The sequence below is a fragment of the Trypanosoma theileri genome (assembly GCF_002087225.1).
Source record: "Trypanosoma theileri isolate Edinburgh chromosome Unknown TM35_Tth_24_V1, whole genome shotgun sequence".
Classification (NCBI taxonomy): domain Eukaryota; phylum Euglenozoa; class Kinetoplastea; order Trypanosomatida; family Trypanosomatidae; genus Trypanosoma; species Trypanosoma theileri.
In genome coordinates, this window is record NW_021639866.1 from 309,872 (window position 1) to 328,316 (window position 18,445).

General features: G+C 39.6%; 8 protein-coding genes across 8 annotated transcripts; all 8 read left to right on the forward strand.

Annotated features, from left to right (window-relative positions):
- Positions 1 to 331: 331 nt before the first annotated feature.
- Positions 332 to 739, forward strand: TM35_000242180 (DNA-directed RNA polymerase I/III subunit; the record flags this gene model as incomplete). The annotated part of the gene is made up of 1 exon (XM_029027630.1): positions 332 to 739. The coding sequence occupies one exon, from the start codon at positions 332 to 334 to the stop codon at positions 737 to 739; it is 408 nt and encodes a 135-aa protein (XP_028881134.1).
- A 435-nt stretch (positions 740 to 1,174) lies between these two features.
- TM35_000242190 (DPCD protein) lies at positions 1,175 to 1,780 on the forward strand (the record flags this gene model as incomplete). The annotated part of the gene is made up of 1 exon (XM_029027631.1): positions 1,175 to 1,780. The coding sequence occupies one exon, from the start codon at positions 1,175 to 1,177 to the stop codon at positions 1,778 to 1,780; it is 606 nt and encodes a 201-aa protein (XP_028881135.1).
- Positions 1,781 to 2,221: 441 nt separating this feature from the next.
- On the forward strand, positions 2,222 to 2,743 carry TM35_000242200 (putative NADH dehydrogenase subunit NB6M; the record flags this gene model as incomplete). Its single annotated transcript, XM_029027632.1, has 1 exon — positions 2,222 to 2,743. One exon carries the CDS (start codon positions 2,222 to 2,224, stop codon positions 2,741 to 2,743), a length of 522 nt encoding a protein of 173 aa, XP_028881136.1.
- Positions 2,744 to 3,480: 737 nt separating this feature from the next.
- On the forward strand, positions 3,481 to 5,244 carry TM35_000242210 (uncharacterized protein; the record flags this gene model as incomplete). The annotated part of the gene is made up of 1 exon (XM_029027633.1): positions 3,481 to 5,244. One exon carries the CDS (start codon positions 3,481 to 3,483, stop codon positions 5,242 to 5,244), a length of 1,764 nt encoding a protein of 587 aa, XP_028881137.1.
- A 557-nt stretch (positions 5,245 to 5,801) lies between these two features.
- On the forward strand, positions 5,802 to 7,280 carry TM35_000242220 (uncharacterized protein; the record flags this gene model as incomplete). Its single annotated transcript, XM_029027634.1, has 1 exon — positions 5,802 to 7,280. One exon carries the CDS (start codon positions 5,802 to 5,804, stop codon positions 7,278 to 7,280), a length of 1,479 nt encoding a protein of 492 aa, XP_028881138.1.
- Positions 7,281 to 7,963: 683 nt separating this feature from the next.
- TM35_000242230 (Small Surface Antigen) lies at positions 7,964 to 9,607 on the forward strand (the record flags this gene model as incomplete). The annotated part of the gene is made up of 1 exon (XM_029027635.1): positions 7,964 to 9,607. One exon carries the CDS (start codon positions 7,964 to 7,966, stop codon positions 9,605 to 9,607), a length of 1,644 nt encoding a protein of 547 aa, XP_028881139.1.
- Positions 9,608 to 10,849: 1,242 nt separating this feature from the next.
- TM35_000242240 (uncharacterized protein) lies at positions 10,850 to 12,943 on the forward strand (the record flags this gene model as incomplete). Its single annotated transcript, XM_029027636.1, has 1 exon — positions 10,850 to 12,943. The coding sequence occupies one exon, from the start codon at positions 10,850 to 10,852 to the stop codon at positions 12,941 to 12,943; it is 2,094 nt and encodes a 697-aa protein (XP_028881140.1).
- A 1,227-nt stretch (positions 12,944 to 14,170) lies between these two features.
- Positions 14,171 to 18,052, forward strand: TM35_000242250 (uncharacterized protein; the record flags this gene model as incomplete). The annotated part of the gene is made up of 1 exon (XM_029027637.1): positions 14,171 to 18,052. The coding sequence occupies one exon, from the start codon at positions 14,171 to 14,173 to the stop codon at positions 18,050 to 18,052; it is 3,882 nt and encodes a 1,293-aa protein (XP_028881141.1).
- Positions 18,053 to 18,445: the final 393 nt, after the last annotated feature.

Genomic DNA, 18,445 nt, shown 5'->3' on the forward strand with positions numbered 1-18,445 from the left:
TTCTTCAACAAAAAGAAGAACATATTATTGAAATTTAGCGCAGCATAATTTGAGTGATCCTTTAAACCATAAGAATGCGATATATCATTCGAATAAAAAGGTGAGGGGATTTTTTTGGAAACGGCAATAAAAAAAAAAGAAAAAAAATCATGAAATGGAAAGAAAACCTTCCAAAGTAAAAGAACAACAGCAAGTATAAATAATAATAATGATAATACTAATTAATAATGGTTACAGTTTTATGTTTAGATTATGTGATGGTTTCCTTTAATTACTTTTTTTTTCTTATTATTATTTTTTTTTTTTTGTTTCCATGAGTTCTAACTAGATCATGGCATTTCACCCCAGAGACGCCTTTATTCTGCATCAGGAGCAAATACAAAGGCAGAATGAAGGTGACGAAGTGGACACTTCTGCTGAACAAAAGGTTCACATAGATTTGCAACGATTGACCGATACGGAGTCTACAGCTACAATTACCTTCTCACATGAAGATCACACATTGGGAAATCCGTTACGGCATGTACTAATGCAAAATCCAGAAGTAACAAGTGCCGGTTACGCCATTCCACATCCTTTGGAAGCTAAGATGCTTCTGCATGTTCAATCTACTGATTACGCTGTAGAGGCTGTTGCTGAAGGACTTGAACGCCTTGCAGTTATTTGCGATCAAACCATGAAAAGCTTTGACGATTGTATGCATGGAACATCGTTGGAAAAAATAAAAGAAGAATCGTAGTTTTCTTTTGCGCCTTTTTTCTTTTTTATTTGATCTTGAAGCTTTTTTGTTTTGTCGTTGTTCTTCTTCTTCGTCACTGTTTTGAAGGTTTCAACCAAGGCAAGGAATACCGCTTGCGTGTGTGTATGCCTATTGGAAGGAAGGCGGGGGATGATCCCCTTTAATCCCGTCATGGCGAAAAAAAAAAGGGGGTTACACTAAATCGTCTAATAATAACCAAATATAAACAGGCAAAAGGAACGAAGTGTAAAAGAGAAAAAAAAAAGAAACTGGAAAAGAATAATCCCATATATATATATAATGTTTTTTTTTGTGAAGAGATGAAAACTATTCTCTGAGATATTCATTGCTTTTCTCTATAAATTCTACGACACAAAAGAAAATAGAAAAGAAAAAAAAAAAAAAGAAACGAATAGAATAAACGAAAAAAATAAAATGAATACTTCTCTCGCAGAACCCAAAACTTCTGTTATCCTAAATGAGAGGAAACGCATCACCTCCAAATTTACCGATGGGAGTGAGATGATAGAAGAATACGACATTATCACGGATGATCTTCTTTTGAGGAAATACCGAACGAAAAATGCTCTAGGAAACTATAGCGATTGGGAAATAGAAGTTGGAAGTGAGGCAAAAACGCGAAACTTAGATAAAGAAATACTGGTGGAAGCGAGTGGAAGCCCAGAACTTGTAAAGCAGGATACACCTGAGTATCATGTTTTCCGTATTCGAAATCTACCTTACCCCAAAGAGGTATTTTCGGTTACAGTGGAACGTCGTAACTCTGATGATATTGGTGAAATAGTAGTACGTACGAGTAATAAAAAGTATTTCAAAAGATTGAATATACCTGTTCTTCAGCGTCACCACATCCCACTTGATCCATCTCATCTTAGCTATGATGTACAACACAATACGTTGATAATTCGATACAAAAAACATCTCTCAGTGTTGGCAGCAGAGGCTGCGGCCAAAAAAGAAAGGGCCGCACTACCAGCGAAACGTGTAGGAACTGATGACAATGGATGTGCACAACAGTGAAAAATAAGAGGGATTTCCACTTTTTTTTCGTTATTATTATTATTGTTGTTCTCGTTGTTATTTTCACCTTGAACGATGTTACATTCACATTACAAATATACTGCATAAACTTTTTTCTATTCATATGTAAGTGAATTAGAGTTGCTTCTGAGACTGGTGGGGAAGTGTTCAGAACCCCCTTTTTTTTTTTTTTGGAAGATTTTTACTGGTGTGTTTTCGTGTGTGAGTAGAGTACTTTTTTGGTACTTGTTACTTTTATTATTGTTGATTCTCTTCTGTGGATTCTCTTTGGTAGAAACCCGATTGAAAGGGGAGAACCGTAACCTTAAGACGGAAAAAAAAAGAAAATAAGGGAAATAGGTAGATATTTTTTTTACATAATATAGGTTATAAAGTGGAAGTGTATATACATATATATACATATATTTTTGCTAAACTAAGATGCTGCGACAGACTCAGCTTCGTCTAGTGCGTGATCCTGTACCAACTGATACCAAGGCTTTTTACTCATGGTTTAGTGGACAGGCATACCGTCAGGAACGTGTGATCCCTGGAGGTTACCCTGCGGTACGTGTTTATCCTGTATACGGAAAGAGGTGGTTTACAGGACGTACTGTAATGGCAGCTATAGCAGGAATATCTATTTTTGGTGCATGGTGTAGACCAGAAAGGGAACGATATAATATGGAGATGATGATTGAATGGTCAGAGAGACAGGCTGCTCATCTTCCATATCAGAAAGCTGAGGTAAATCTTCGTTGTCTCATAACCAGCTACAAACGACACCGTTATGAACAGGAAAATCTTATAGATAAGGGATTTGTAGGTCTTACATCTGAGTTCCGTAAATTCTTCTACCACGATGATGTATGGCGTCCGCCATTACATGATGTTCTCATGCACCCATACGCAAAATATGGAGGACCATTGTTCAGTTATAATTGGACTATAGGTTACTTTTAAATATATGAAAAAAAAGTGTAAAATATGTAGCTTTGGGTGATGTTAGTAATGACATTGGAAAGTGATAGGATTGCGTGTTAGTGTATTTGATAGTTAAATTGACAAGTTTATGGATCTCTCTCCTATTTCTTCTTGTCACGTCTGTGTTTAACGAGTTTCCTTTTACAGTCTTCAATTGATGAATATAGAAAGGGTATGAAAGAAAAAAAAAAAAGCGAGGGGTAGAGGGAGATAGAGATAGGGAGAGACAGGGTATGAAAGAGAACAAAAAAAATTGGGTGGACATGTAAAAGGGTAGATGGGGTTTAGTGTTCGGGATGATGTGAGTTTGAGTAGCCTAGAGAAGTTTTTTTTTTATTTTCTTTATTTTTTATTTTTTTTTTAGTCTTACTACGCATTGACCTATTTTTTCTTCTAGTGTTTTTTTTTTAAATTATTGCTGAGTTGTTTTAAATGGTTAACTACATAACCAATTTCTGGTGAGGGTTGTAGTTATTTTTTTCTTTCTTTGTTAATCGTACCTAATATTCCTTTTTCATTTATTCTTATTATTTTTTTTTGTCTCTGTGCCGAGTGGGACAGCCGTGGTACAGGAGAGAGAAGGAAAAAGGGAACACATACACATACAGGTAAAGGAGTACAAGGTGCATACCAGTGAAGAGAGAGAGAGAGAGAGAGAGAGAGAGAGAGAGAAACTTTCCCCCACCCCACGGAGGTGCTTAAGACCAACAAGGGACATGGAGACAGAGATGGCGGACGTCTTGTCGGCGGTGGCAGCCTTTCGAGGCACGGAGGAGTACGCAGCGGCGTTTGATTTGGAGGTGTGGAAGGCGCAGCAGCGGGCGCGTCTGCGGGAGGAGATGTCGGAGGAGCGGCGAGAGAAGGAAAAAGTGAAAAAGAAAGAAAAGAGTCGGGAGGAGCTGTCGGAGTTGGAGGGACTGCGGGCGGAGTTGGTCGCCCTCGCCGGGCGTCTGCGGCGGCGGGAGGAAGCGCTGCAGCGGCGGGTGGCGGCCTTCGAGGCGCGGGAGGCGGCGGCCGACGGACGGCGGGTGCGGGTGGCGGAGCAGCACGAGCGGCACCTCCTCGCCGTCGAGGCCCGCGCCAGGCGGCAGTTGGAGGAGGCGGCGGTGCAGCAGGAGGAACTCCGCGCGCAGCTGCGGGAGCGGGAGCGGACTGTGGCACATCTAGAGGAGAGACGGCGTGCGGTGGAGAGTGAGTATGACTCACTACAGCGTTGCTTGGCGCGAAATTTGACTGAGGATGAGGATAAAGCACGAGTTAGGGTCTTGGAGGAACAACTGGCAACAGCAAACGCGGCGGTAATGAAGCTGCAACTGCGGTTAAAGGAACGTGAGTCAGAGTTGATGTCAGTACAGAAGGAACGTGACCAACTCGTAGAGACATCTAAACTTTATAAGGATCAATTAACACAACTCACTCAGCGCTATGGGGAACTACAAGAGCAGTGGCACAGTCGTGAGCAGGCGTTGCTGGAGGAGGAACGGCGCCGATTAGAGGAGGACAAACGACGTCACCAACTTGCCTCTTTCCATTTGGGTAATGAGGGAAGAACTGTACACCGGTATGAATTACTCAGTCAACAGGCTGCAGAAAATCTTGTTACCAAGGCTACAAGAGAAATTTCCTTAACACCTACTGGATATAAAGATGACTACCGAACATTATTAAAAGAGCTACAGAGTGAAGTAGCAAAGGAATTAGGTGATATGAACACCAAGGGAAATAAGGTTACTACCAAACCTAAACAACGATTAGTTTACGCCGAAGTAAATCCACAAAAAGATAAAGGAAGGACTATTTCCCGCAATATAGAAGATGAGGCACGAAGAAGAAGAAAAAAAGGAACAGCAACAACAAGAAAAAGAGAAGCGATACAACAACCTATGGGTAATGGAGCGCATGAAGCGGTTTCTATTGCTATTTCAACTGATGATATTACTAGCCCAACATTATCATCCTTGTCACATCGTGAAGTTGATTTTCGTCGTGAACCCACCGAACCGTATAGAAGTCCCTTAGAAGAACGTCCACTGCAACATGAAGTAATGGAAGGTGATGATGAAATAGATGTTTCATCATCCTATTGTTACGCTGAGATAGAGTCATGTCTTACTGAAGAGGAGGAACGAAATGTTTTACCTAAAAACATAGTGGGATCAGAAGGAGCAGTAGACCAATTGCCGCCACTTGCCCCAACTGGAGCTACTTCTGGAGCTACGTCTGTCCTTGATGTTTCGTATGACACAAAACTGCAACCACCTCCTCCCTTACCAGAAGACTTTGTACAAGCATCAAGAGCTCTCCCACCACCTCCTTCACGAGAGTCTACAAGAGCTGAAATGATAGCATTTGTTGAAAAGCTTCGTGCAAATAAACAGAAACTGCTTGATTCTGGTGTTTACAGTGAAGGTGATACTCTTTTGAGGGAGATGGGGGAAAAAATTGCGCTGTATGAAGATTTTCTAGCGCGACATTTCTAGTTCAAATTCTTTTTTTTTTGTTAGTTTTTTTTGCTATCTTTTCTTTTACGTATTTATATTGGTTCTACCTTTTCTATATTTGGAGGCTTACAACCCCACTTTCTCTCTGGTATAGAATATTTTCGTACATAGATGAATTTTGAAGCTAGACCTTGCTGATGTGAAGGGACAAATTCAAATACACCAGTAATATATACTTCCCTTTTTTTTGGCAGGTGCTTTTTTTCTTTTGCGTTTTTTTTTTTTCTTTATATTACACCTCAAATAATAAAAATAGAAGTGAAAATAACAACAAAAAAAAAACAAAAAGAAATGTTTTTTTTTCTTTTTGATGGTTCACCTTCTCTTCTACTGAGTTTTTTTTTCTCTCTCTCTCTCTCTCTCTCTTTTTTTTTTTTTTTTTTTATTATTATTATTTATTTTCTGCCGCCATCACACGCACGGTTTGACATTATTACAAATATTATAAGCCACTGCGAGCGGGCGGTTGGGGCGTCTTGACTTATTTTGTTTTTTGTTTATTGACTTGTTTCTCTCTCTCTATTTGCCTGTGTGTGATGGATCTCCGCATTCCCCTCTCATGCGTGTTCACCGCCGCACTCACACCGCGCCACGAGGTACCGCATCGCACGCTGCGTCTCGACTTCACCCACCCCTTTGTGCACTATCTTGACTCCGACGACACGCGGCTCCCGCAGCACCCGGCGCTGAACGTCACTGCGCAGCCGGCGGAGGCGTACGAGACGTACGTTGGCGAGGATGTCTGGACACGTGAGGGAGAAGATACGAATAACACTGGGAGTACTCACAATGGTGCATCTTCCGCTTCCACACCTTCTTTCAATGAAGTAGTGCAGTGGGTGATGGAGGCCATTGCTGAGGTGGGTGGTGATGGGTGCGGGGTGGTGTTGTGTGGACGGTACGTTGTAGCGGACGACTGTGGATGGGCGGTTTCCTCGCGAACCCCAACATTGTACTCACCGAGGGAAGTGTTTATCGCGATGCGTAATTCGTCCAAGTTCTTGCATGATATACACCACCAACTACATTATAAGATGAATGAAAATTGTGAGGGTTCTCATGAGGCATCAACAGTAGTAGCACCATCAGCAACAACAGGAACGGCAAGAGGATGTGTGGAGGTGACACTTGCGAGGGCATTGGGAGGTGATCCTGTGAAAGAGTTCCGTGTATTTATGCCATATCGTCTGCATTTAGTGGAAGGTGGTAAGAAGATATTTGCAGAGGTTTGGGAACAAAATAGGTTCGCTGGAATAAGTCAGCGTGCAACAGATATCTGTATCCCCAAACTAATGGAATGGGATGAACATACACATAATGAGAACTATGCTCTTGTGATGCATCATGTGGAAGAGGCCAAGATATTAGAAAAGGCACTTGAAACAGATGCACAACTACAAGGGGCTTTGCTTCGGCGTTTGGGTTCATTAAATTGTTTAAATAAAGAATCTATTATAGAGTCATGCTTTGTATTGCTTTCAGTAGACATACTATTTGAGAATCTATCGTTACCGCTTCATCTACTAAGCGCAAAAGTAAAGTTTTTTTCTCATGACAAGGTAAAAGATTCTAAGTTTCTCTTTCCTTTCATCAAGGAAGAAGATGCAGCAGTCAACGGTAGCAACACCGATGAAGACATAAGTGATACAGAAAGTGACAAGGATAATAGGGAGGATGAAGAAGAAGATGAGGAAAAATTGTACGATTCTGTTAGTTTTTTTCGTCTCTTTCGTGATATTACGAACTGGAATCAATATGTTGAAATCTGGCGAGAACGGTATTATGTAAAGGGTAATAATGCAGAGAACTCGGAAAAAGAGAAAAAACGGTATTTTGTTATCGCATCTGAGCGCAGTGACCTAGCCTGCACTACCGAAAGTATAATGAAACGTGGAGTACCACTTGAATTTATGTGCCCAGAACTGATGCAAGGCGATGAAGACTTTCAACGAGAGTGGCGGGAAAAACTCATGCATTGCATGAATATGGCAAAACCCCCTAATGGGAGTTCGTAAGAAAAAAAAAAAAGAAATGGAAAGAAAAAAAAAAAAAAATTAAGTACAGAACCAAAAAACCAAAAAAAAACAAAAAACAACAACAACGTTAAAAATACATGGGATCATATTTATGTCTCTACTATACACTTCACTTATTGACTCCAATCAATCTATTATGTATAATATTATTTCTTTGTTTTTATTTTTATTTTTTTTCATTCTATTTCTTTATAAGCCTTAATATTCCTTTTTCTTGTTATTATTTGTTTTTTTTTTCTTTCTTTTTTCTTCTTTGTTTTGCTTTCTGGAAACAGTTTTTGAGGGGGGCAAGTAAGTAGGATCCAGAAGGTACTTCCGACTGTGGTCTTACTTCTTCTGGGCACTGTACTACTCTCCGCAAGTATTCCACGGTTGGTATTATCAGCGAAGTATCGTAAGGAATACACATACAAACACAGAAAAAGGAAAAAAAAAGAAATTAACCAAAAAAAAAAAAAGAGTGAAGTAAGGGCGGAGGAAAGGAAACGATAGAAAAAAAATCAAAACCGATCTAGAAAAAAACAACAACAACAACAACGAGATAATAATATTTTTCTGTTCTCATTTGTTGAGGGTTTCAATATATATTATTATATCTTTATCTCTGTATATATATATATATATATATATATATATATATATATATATATATATATATATTAATGTCTGTGGGAAAGATTGTTGGAGACCACAAATATAGGATTGAATGTCCAATCGCAAGGGGTGCATTTAGCACCGTATACCGATGTGAAGAAATTAGTACTGGCAAGGTGTATGCTGTGAAGGTAGTGAATAAAGCACTTGCTGAGGCGAATAATATGCGGGGGGCTTTGGTACGAGAGATCAACGCTATGGAGGTGGTGGCTTCGTCCAAGTATCTAGTGAATTTAGTAGATAAACTCGTTTCAGCACGGAACTATTATCTTGTAATGGATTATGTAGAAGGAGGAACCTTGCTAGACTTCATTCGGGAGACGCGCCTTACAGCATCATCACAGTGGACTCGCAGACTTTTTCGACAACTGCTTAATGGTATAGAAAGACTTCATGAAGCTAACGTTGTCCATCGTGATATTAAACCAGAGAATATACTACTAAATAAGGAACGTACACAATTAATGATATCAGATTTTGGATTTGCATGTTGTGCCCCGCCTGGTCGTTTACTACATCGACCATGTGGAACACTAAAATATTGTGCCCCTGAGTTGTTAGTACGATGTCCCGAATACGATGGTCGTAAAGTTGATATTTGGGCTGCTGGTGTGACACTTTATGTTATGCTGTTTGGTGAACATCCATTTAAAGGTGATGAGAAGAATGTCGATACTCTTGTGGAGTCTATCATGTCAGGAAAGTATTCTTTTCCAACTCCAGTATCACCAGATTTAGAACACCTTTTCTCTGTTATGTTACATCCCATTCCATCTAAACGATGGTCTGTAAAGAAATTACTGCGTCATGCTTGGGTACTCGGAGCTCATAATAATGGTGTAGGGTCTGTACTTAATTGCATATCTATTTCAAAAACTATTTCAGAAATAAATGAAGGTGAAAAGCGAGGGTTAGTAGAAAGATCGTATCTTGTACGGTCACCTTTGGCAAAAATGTTGAAAGAAGATGATTCCGATTTATCAACACGTCAATGTCGTTCATGCCCTGTTTTACATAAAGAACTAAATTACAAGAATACTCCTGATGAATACAGAGGGTTAAGTGAATACAGTGACACGGATTCAAATGGTACAAGCAGTGATGCTACGGAACGTGTAGGAGAAGAACGTCACTCTTATTGTGAATCCCTCCAATGTGGACTGCGGAGTAACAGTAACAGTATTAGCGCTACTTCATTCACACCAAACAGTAGTATAAGCTCAACCATATCTTCTTCTGATTCTTCTTTAATGAATGAAGATGATTCTCCAGTTACACATAAGCATGACTTCATGTGTACCTTGAGAGTTGTTGTAAATTTTTTCTTATTCTGTACAGCTTTGGTAATTGTAGGTGGAATGCGATTATTGTTTGATGTGGATTTTAATGACCTTCCTATCCCATCTATTATTCGTTCTTCCGTGGAAGATTTACTTATTCCACCGCATGAACGACCATCCCAGAGGTCTGAAGTTCATCGCTTACGCCATCACTTTCTTGGTGCAAGAGTACGTCAAATGTTTGCGTCTGTAGAAAAGGCCATTGATAAATCGGCATGGAGAAATCGAATAGTGCCTGGAAAAGCGTCTACGGATCGTTTGGATCAACAATTACCACTGCAATCACAAAAAAAAGAAAATAAAGAAGAATAAGGGAAGAAAAAAAAAAAGAGGGAGAGAAGAGGCAGAAAGATGAGCGAAAGAAGAAAACAAAAAAACAAAAATAAACAAACAAACAAACAAACAAGAAAATAGTTTTGCTATCTAAAAGCTGATTGAATCAGCATCAGATCAAAGTAAAATGTGAGCGATTTTTCAGCAATAATTTCATTGCAGCTAATGCTAAATATTAATTTTCAAGTATGTTATTGGTTCGGTGTCGCATCAGCTTCAGTCACATGAGATGTGTAGCGGTTTTTTCCCTTTTTCCTGAGTTGAAAACTTTTTTTTTTAATTGTTTAGTTTACGTCTTTTTTTTTTTTTTGCGACCATTGTTTCGTGTCATTTCTTTTTTTTTTTTTCCCTCTTTAGATTCCGTTTTTCAATTTTTCTTTTCTTTTCTTTTTTCTTTTCGTGTGGTACCCCTCGTGGTTTGTGCGTGGGGGGCTACATTGCCGCAAGCGTATGATTCCGTCTTGTCTTCAGAGTTTATTGAGGGAGCAAGAGAGCGTGACAGTTTGATAAAATGGGGAAAATGAATGGCGAAAAGACAGGGGTAAGTTAAGATATTGGCAAGTTTGATATCGCTACAAATGCCTTTTATATGCCTTTTATATGTGTTTTCTTTATTGTTATTATTATTGTTTTTGTTATTACTTATTATTATTATTATTATTATTATTATTATTATTACTGTATTGCTATCGCTTTTTTTTTTTCTTTCTTTCCCCCTTTATTGCTCTTGTTTCTGAGGGTGACTTTATCACTCTTTAATTCTTCTTGTGTTTCTTTGTTTTTTTTTTTTTTTTTTTTTTTATTATTTCTTCTTTTTGGTCTATTATTATTTTATTTATTTCTTCTCTCTGCGTTTTTGGTTTTCTTTTAGCCCGATTACCACTGAGGTGTAGAAGTGACGCCAAGAGCTTTGTACCTAACAACAGCAGGAGTTATAGTTATAGTAGCAGTAGCGGTGGCAAGTGCCAACGCATAGAGAAAGATATATTATCTGTTTGTATAATCTACATCAATAAATTCTCTTAAAAAAGGAGAGAGGGGTCGAAGAGACATTTATTCATTTTTAGAAATCCAGCACACGCACACATATATATATATAAGTATATATATATAACTAAAAAAATATATAAATAAATATATATATATATATATATATATATTTATTAACCCCTCTCGTTTTTCTTTTTTTTTTTTCTCTCTCTTCTCCAATTATTTGACGGGATGCACTCGGAGGCTGCGGAGGTGTATGTGGCCGCCTGCAACGAGGCACACGCGGAGTGTGCGCTGGAGTTAGTGTACGCGTTGGACAACAACGAACGCACCGCAAATCTCGCCGACCGCGCCGTGCGGCTCAACGATGTGGACTTGGCGTGCGTGGCGGAGGCCCTCATGGTCGCCTCGCACCCCCTGCGGGTTCTCAACGTGGAGAATAACGCCTTTGGGCTGCCGGGGCTGCAGGCACTCCTCGGGGCGATTGAGGAGAACCCCGGCCTCATCCGGGAACTGCGGCTCGGCAGGAATAAACTGAAGGATCAGGCAGCCGTCGCCATTGGACACACACTCTCACGGGATGGCTGTGGACTGAAGGTCTTGGATCTTTCCGAGAATGAAATTACGAAGCTTGGTGTTATTCCCATCGCCACCGCACTTGGTAGTGAGTCCTGTGATATTGTGGAACTATCCTTTCACAATAATAAGATTGAAGCCGATGCGGCCATGTATTTGGGACAGGCAATCCGTGAGGCAGGGAAATTAAGGCATTTACATTTAGGATATAACGCCATACGAGACGCCGGGGCGGCGCATCTCGCCCAATGTATTCCCGTTACCATCAGTTTATCTACACTGGATCTTACTGCTAACCGTATTGGTCCTGATGGGGGTAAAGAATTAGCAAGAGCCCTCATGACAAGTACATGTAATATTCAACGTTTGAATTTACGGCACAATCTTTTTGACAGTGAAACTATTGAGATGTATGCTGATGTTATTCGACACAATACTTCACTTATTCAACTTTTTCTGGGTTTTATGAATCCAGATCCAGGAGTTGCCGCTCTTGTACTTTCTGCGTTAAGCTCTAATCGAACTATGCTTTTACTTGATATCTTTGGATGGAAACTGCATCCGGAAAATACATTGGAGCTTATTAGCAATATACAAAAAACAAACAATACTGTAATGACTATTGTAACTGATGCTTGTCAATCCATTGCGGGAGAAATTGATGCGGGTAATCTAGAAAGGGAAGCACGTGGTCAACATCCAATATATGTTGGACCAGATGATCGCGAAGCAGCAGCTGCAACCACAAGTCTTCGTCGTATTTCTCGAGCACAATCACGACGTCATTCACGAGCTTCCTCAAGAGGACCTCTTTCACGCACAGGGAGTCCACAACGTAGAGTAACGGAACGTTCATCATCCCGTAAAGACTCTGATGCACATTCACGACACTCCTCTCGGGCTCCACCAGAGCAGGTATATCGTTTTCCACAAAATGACCAAACACGTACAGCATCTCCAAATTCAGTAAAAGAAAAGTATAACCAACAAAATCAAGGAAGTATCTCACGTGAGTCAGGAGGGGATATGAAGGTACGAGGAAAATCTCTCCCACAGTCTGATATTCAAGGAAATGAATCTATGAGAAGGATTATTGAACAATTACAAAATGAGATCAATGATATGAAGCAGAAACAACGAACTTATGAATCACGTATTATGGCACTTGAGAAAAGGAAAGAATGTTTCTGTGGATGCGAACCTTCAGGTTTTGTTAATCGAGGAAAATCCTCCCAAGTTGCGCGAGAGAGTCCTCTTAGAAGAACTCAAGATCAATCTACTAATGATTCCATGAATCGTGGTGATATGAGTTATACTCCCATAAAGGATGACTACAAAATTCCTGAAAATGGAATGCATAGTAATCGCTCTACTACTATGCAGTCTGGGTTTCACCATCGGCAACCACAAGATCAAACACCTCCGCGTCAAAGAAGTCGGCCTGCATCTCTGCATGGATCTGAACACAACAGTCTCCCGGATAGAGGAGCGGTGGTGAATGCTCGCAGTCTCAGTGTCAACAGCACTGGTACCTGCGGTGCGCCAGCTGATCTTCCACAGGTTGTGAATAACCGCATTGAGCGATCGGAGCCGGCGGCGGAGCCAAGAGAGATTCCATCCGAGAGGAAACCACCAGAAGTGATGTTGCAAACATCCGCGCGGCCGAGCGTCGACTACCGACCTCATCTTGGTCCTGCCCCATCAAAGGACAAAAACCCACCAAGACGAAAGGGATCAGTGCACATCTAAATATTTGGAAGAAGAAGAAGAATAAAAGTAAAAAAAAACCAAAAAAAAAAAAAAAAACAAAAAAAAAAAAAAAAAAACGCAAGAATCTATGAAAGTAGATCTTAAGAGTAGACTACAAAGGAGGAGAGTATTCTGAGGGAAGGGAAAAAAAAAAGTGGTGGAAACAAAAAAAAAAAAAAAGATTGAAAAATAAAATAAAATGGGTAGAGAAGAGGTTGGTGTTGAGAGCATCAAATTAGAGAAATGCAATTGAAATTGAAAAACTGTTTACGCGTGAACGAACGTACGAGCTCACCAGGGTTGCAAAGGAAGTAGATGCATATGTGAGGGCGTGGAGCAAAATGTGAAGGAAAAAAGTAAAAAAGTAAAAAAAAAAAATAGGATGACCAAAAGAAATAATTGGGGAGAAATTTATTGGAGAAAATAGTAACGCGTGTGGGATCTATCGCCACAGGGGATGGAAGAAAAGGAAAAGCGAAAAAAAAACGGACAAAAAAGAAAAAAAAAAGAAAGAATGAAAGTATTCCATGTATTATATGGCTAAAGTTCGCTGCTTGACTGAGGCCCCTTTCCCCTCTCTCTATATATATATATTAGTACTTTTCATGGGTCGGCTGAGGGACTTGAGATGAAATACTTTCTTTCAATGAATTTCCGTTGTAGTCTCTTTTTTTTTTTTTAGATGATTCTCAGATCAACTCAAGGAAAGCCAAGTTTGTCATCCCCAATTGGCTCACCTCTCTTTCTTTTCTTTGGATTCTTCTTTGTTTTTCATTTTCATTGTGTCTCTTTCATTGTATCTTTTATTATTATTATTATTATTATTATTATTATTATTATTATTACTATTGTTTTTTTTTTTGTTGTTATTATTCTCCTTGTTTTCTTCTGTTTTCCTTATTCAATTTTCTCATACACACACACTCTCTCTCATCCACTTGTTCGTCTTTTTCCCCTCTTTTTTTTTCTCTTCCTTTTCCGTTTTTTTCCTCTTCTTTCCCCCTCTTCCCCCTTTTTTTTTAATTTTCCTTTGTTTTCCCTTTTCTGCTTAAAAAAAATATTATAAAGTTGACCTTTCACATTACTTACAGGCGCGATACAAGAATAAAATATATTTTTCTTTTTCCTCTTTTGTTTTGTTTTGTTTTCCTCCTTTCCTGTCCCTCCCTTAAAAAAAACAATAACAATAACAATCCAATAAACGATAAGGAAGAGTAGATTGGGATTATGTCGTTGTTTCAGTCCCTGCGAGCGCAGCGGTCCGGCAGAGACCCCGTGTGTGTGCGTGATGTATTGTCGTGGTCGCAGCCCCCGCTGAAAATGAGCAACGAGGAGTCTCAGCAGCTGCGGGAACTCAACACACTCTCTGGTGAGCAATTTGATTTACTCAAGCATATCGTGGGAGCGTGGGAACGTGGCGATTTTGTTGCCGTTAACCGATGGCTGCAGGAGTGTAATGCTTACTTTGATCCAAATAAACCACATCTTTTGGTGTATTTCGTCGGTCTTGGCGGTATTGATTTGTTTGTCACTCTTTTGTGTGATGTGAACGTGTCAACACATTCTAGAAAAGGAAAATTACACATAAATACTACTGGGAAAGATTTGGCATTTCCACGAGAATTTGTTGCTGCTATTGCATCTTTAATGCGTGTACTGACAGAGTTATTAGTATGTCAAAATGAATTAGGGTGGTATTATTATGATCACTACCCTGGTTTCTTTTTTCAATTACTGGAGTTAGCAAGAGTCCCAGATCTTCGATTTGCGGCTTTAGTTATGTTGGAGCACCTAGTTCTTAGTGTTGGACCTGTGTTGGAAATATCAAAAATTCCATTACTGCAAGAGTTGATTCGTACGGAAGATGACGCAACGCTTGCTATTTTATGTCGTGTTATAGCATTACTCATCGTACCAGGTGTAGTACTAAATCAACGCGAGTCTCCACATCAACGTCTCCTTTTTCCAGAAACACTTTTACCACTTCAACGTATTCAACGTGTAATTGACAGTAATGTACTTTGGCTTATAGGAGAAAAAGGACTTGTTAAGCGATTAGTAGCATTATGTGAAGTAGGTGTATCTAATGATGATCCTCCCGTATATCATGGGGATCAATCTTTTTTATCTCCTGTGGGTTCTTTTATGCAACCACTTCTTCGAGATTGGTACACTACCGCTATTGCTCCAATGCCATCTATAGCTGCAGGAGTAACTCCCAATATCTTTGCTGGTTTAGATCTTGTTCAATTTCCCTTTACTGTCTCTCGTATGGTTAGCCGCGCTAATGGAAATGATAATACCGGAGATCGCACAGACTGGCGTGGATCTAGTGGGTTCGCTACTGTCACCACAACCGCATCTGGAGCCGCGGCATCTACTGTAGAAGCCGCATCCATGATTCCACCAAGTCAAGAAGATTTTATTTCCATGACAGATATCTCATTACAAGAGGCACTTGGTAATACAATGGCGGCCTGGGCGGAGGATGATGCCACCTCTGTTCCTTCGGTCGCCGCTGTGGGTTCAAATGTGGACTTCAGTTGGTTTGTTGGATGTGCAGATGCCAAACAACGATGGCGTATGCGGGATTTAACACTACGCGCAGAAGTAGATGACAATCGTCCATTACTCTGCGGGTTTGGACCTGTTACTGATAAAACAGCGTATGAGGCATTTCAACAACAAAGCGCTGTCTTTTGGAAGTTGCTTAAACCGATTATGCGACACCATGTAATGCCCAATCGAACACAGATTATTGTCAGTGCACAGAGTGAGATATTATTTGTATTAAATTTGATGTTATCAACATTCTTTTTTGGTGATGTCTGGTGTACATTACGGGAGTGTCAGTGGATTAAAGTAGCAAATAAGTTTTACGATGCAGCATTCGAGTCACGTGCTTCACATAATGCTATTTCACCATATTTTGAAAATTTAAGACAGTCTTCAGAACTGCATCAACTTCCACGTTTCTTAACGTCAAGTGAGTGTAGAGAGGGAACAGAGGTAGTAGAAGAGGTGCTGCAACCTAATGAAAATGATAATTACCATAACAATAGCAATAATAACAGTAGAGACATCAATAATGTCAACAGTAGTTATAATAATGAACATGATAAGGAACGACTACCCATCGCAATGCAGGTAGGTGAAGATACTGAAGCGTACATGCGACATGGTACACTTCATGGAGTTTCTGATGATAGTGATGGATTTGATGATAAAATTCATCAACATGAACCTAATACTATTAGAAAACTTGAATTATTACGAGGAGTACAAGAATTTTGGAATGCACAAGATCGTCGAGAATGCTTTATGCTTCTTGAAGGTGACACATCTGAACAATCTGCCCCACTTGCAATGAAAATTGCTATTACATTAGCTGAACGAGGTGAAGATAGTTGTGTAGAGACATCTGCATGTCATGCTCTTGAAGGGTATTTACGTTGTTTTTCTTTTGTAATTAGAGAAAAAGCAGCGGCAAATTCACCACAAAGTGTATTAGGAGAGGTACTCATGGGTTCTATTCTTGAACATCGTGTTTATAATGCTACTTATGTGCCTGGTCTTAGTGGATCACTTTCTCCATCTAAACGTATTGATAGTTTCTTTGCCTTACTTGGAGAACTTATTCGTTATCACCACAAAAATCTTACACTTTTACAGAATTATGTAATGGGATTCGTTTCACTACAGCATCTTAATGGTCCCACTGCAATTTCTTCATCTAATAGTCGTCACGTTCATGCTACATCTGCACAGATGGAACAGTTACTGCGTTTACCTCCATTAGATCGTCAAGAGCATGAACCCTTTGCAAAGGTTCTAATGAGACGTATATATCGTCATGGATGTGATACTAATCTTTTTGTGCGTAGTCTTTTACTTTCTTTAACACCTGGATTACGTTCAAAGATGAATTATGTGTGGAAACCGGTAACACCGTTTACGGTAGATGCAAAAGAATCATTGGATGGTATTGCCCGTATTGGGGATATTGTAACAGGTCACCCTAATAGACTTAGTTATATTGGAAAAAATTCAAGACGTTTCATCGCTATTCTCAGTGAGAGAAAACGAGCAAAAGATAATAAGGAATCTGGAGAAGTGAATTTCCCTTCAGAATCTGAAGCAGCAGTATTTGGCAATTATTCTTCTACTACTACTTCTTCTTCTTCTTTTGATATTCCTTCCAATATGAAAACGACTGCCATGGCTAACGACTCTACTGTTTCCTCTTCTTCATCCTTTTTGTCATTATGGGATATGCTACAAATACTACTGCGTGCTCCTCATCGTCTCTTGCTTGGAGAAAGACCATTTCCCCGTTTCTTTGATGATTTTGATCGGGATATTATTATGGGTAAAATAGAATTACCCCCTATTGGACCACCACCCCACCTTGTCGTACCACTCTATCCTGAGATGGAAGGTACGGAGAATGGGGGTTTGGCTTCACTCATTGGTCTTGAGAAAACTCTTCTGCAAGAACCACATAAATTGGTATATGGTATGTTGGGACCCTTAAATGCAGAGAGAATTCAAAATGCAGGACGACTTTGTGTAGTGACCACATGTGTTTTGTTATTTGTTCGTGCTGCTCGTTTAGGAGGTGCAGAGGCGGTGCATGATATTCTTAAAAAACTAAGACCACAAGCATTAGCAGGTTATAAAAAGTGGAAAAAAGAACGCGATGCACCAATGCATTGCAGCAAACGAAAACTTCAAAGAGGAAGGTCAACTGTAAGAAAAGAAGAAGTAGAAAAAGAAGCGGTAGAAGGAACAGAAGGAGGTATTCTTCCTAATCATTCCCACTCTGAAAGAAGTTCCTGTTTATGTACGGCAAGTGATGGGGCCGATCGATGTTCATCTTTTCTCTTATATGGTCATTGTGCACCGAGAAGTGCGGGTGAAGAGTATTACTATCGCTATGGTGGTTGTTTCTTCCGCAACATGTTTCGACTGATGTGTGTGTGGGTGGGACACTACGGTGCCTGTCAGCGCTACGTGGAGACCCTTTACTACTGCACAGAGGTTCCATTCGCGGAGTCCAAGTGCGTGGTGCTGTACTTAATGCGTATTCTTCCAGACTACTTTCTGTAATGCGGAAGGTGGGAGGTGGGGGGTGGTGTAGAAGGAAGAAGAAAGAAAGTAAGATAGTAAGAAATAAAGAAAGAAGGAAAGAAAAAATAAGAAAAAGGAAAAAATATATAATTTTTTTTTTTTTTTTAAATTATTATTATTGTTCTTGTTTCTTCCCTTTTTCATGGGTGTGTCTATATATGTGTCTATATATATATATATATATATATATATATATATATATATATATATATATGTGGGTGGGGGTATGTGAGAGCGAAAAGTGAGAGCGCCGTGTGATAGTGGGTAGAGAGCAGTAATGCATGAGTGCAATGCAGCATTTATTTTTCATTTGCAGATCACAGATGAATACGAAAACGAAAAAAAAAAAGAAAAGAGAAAAACAAAACAAAA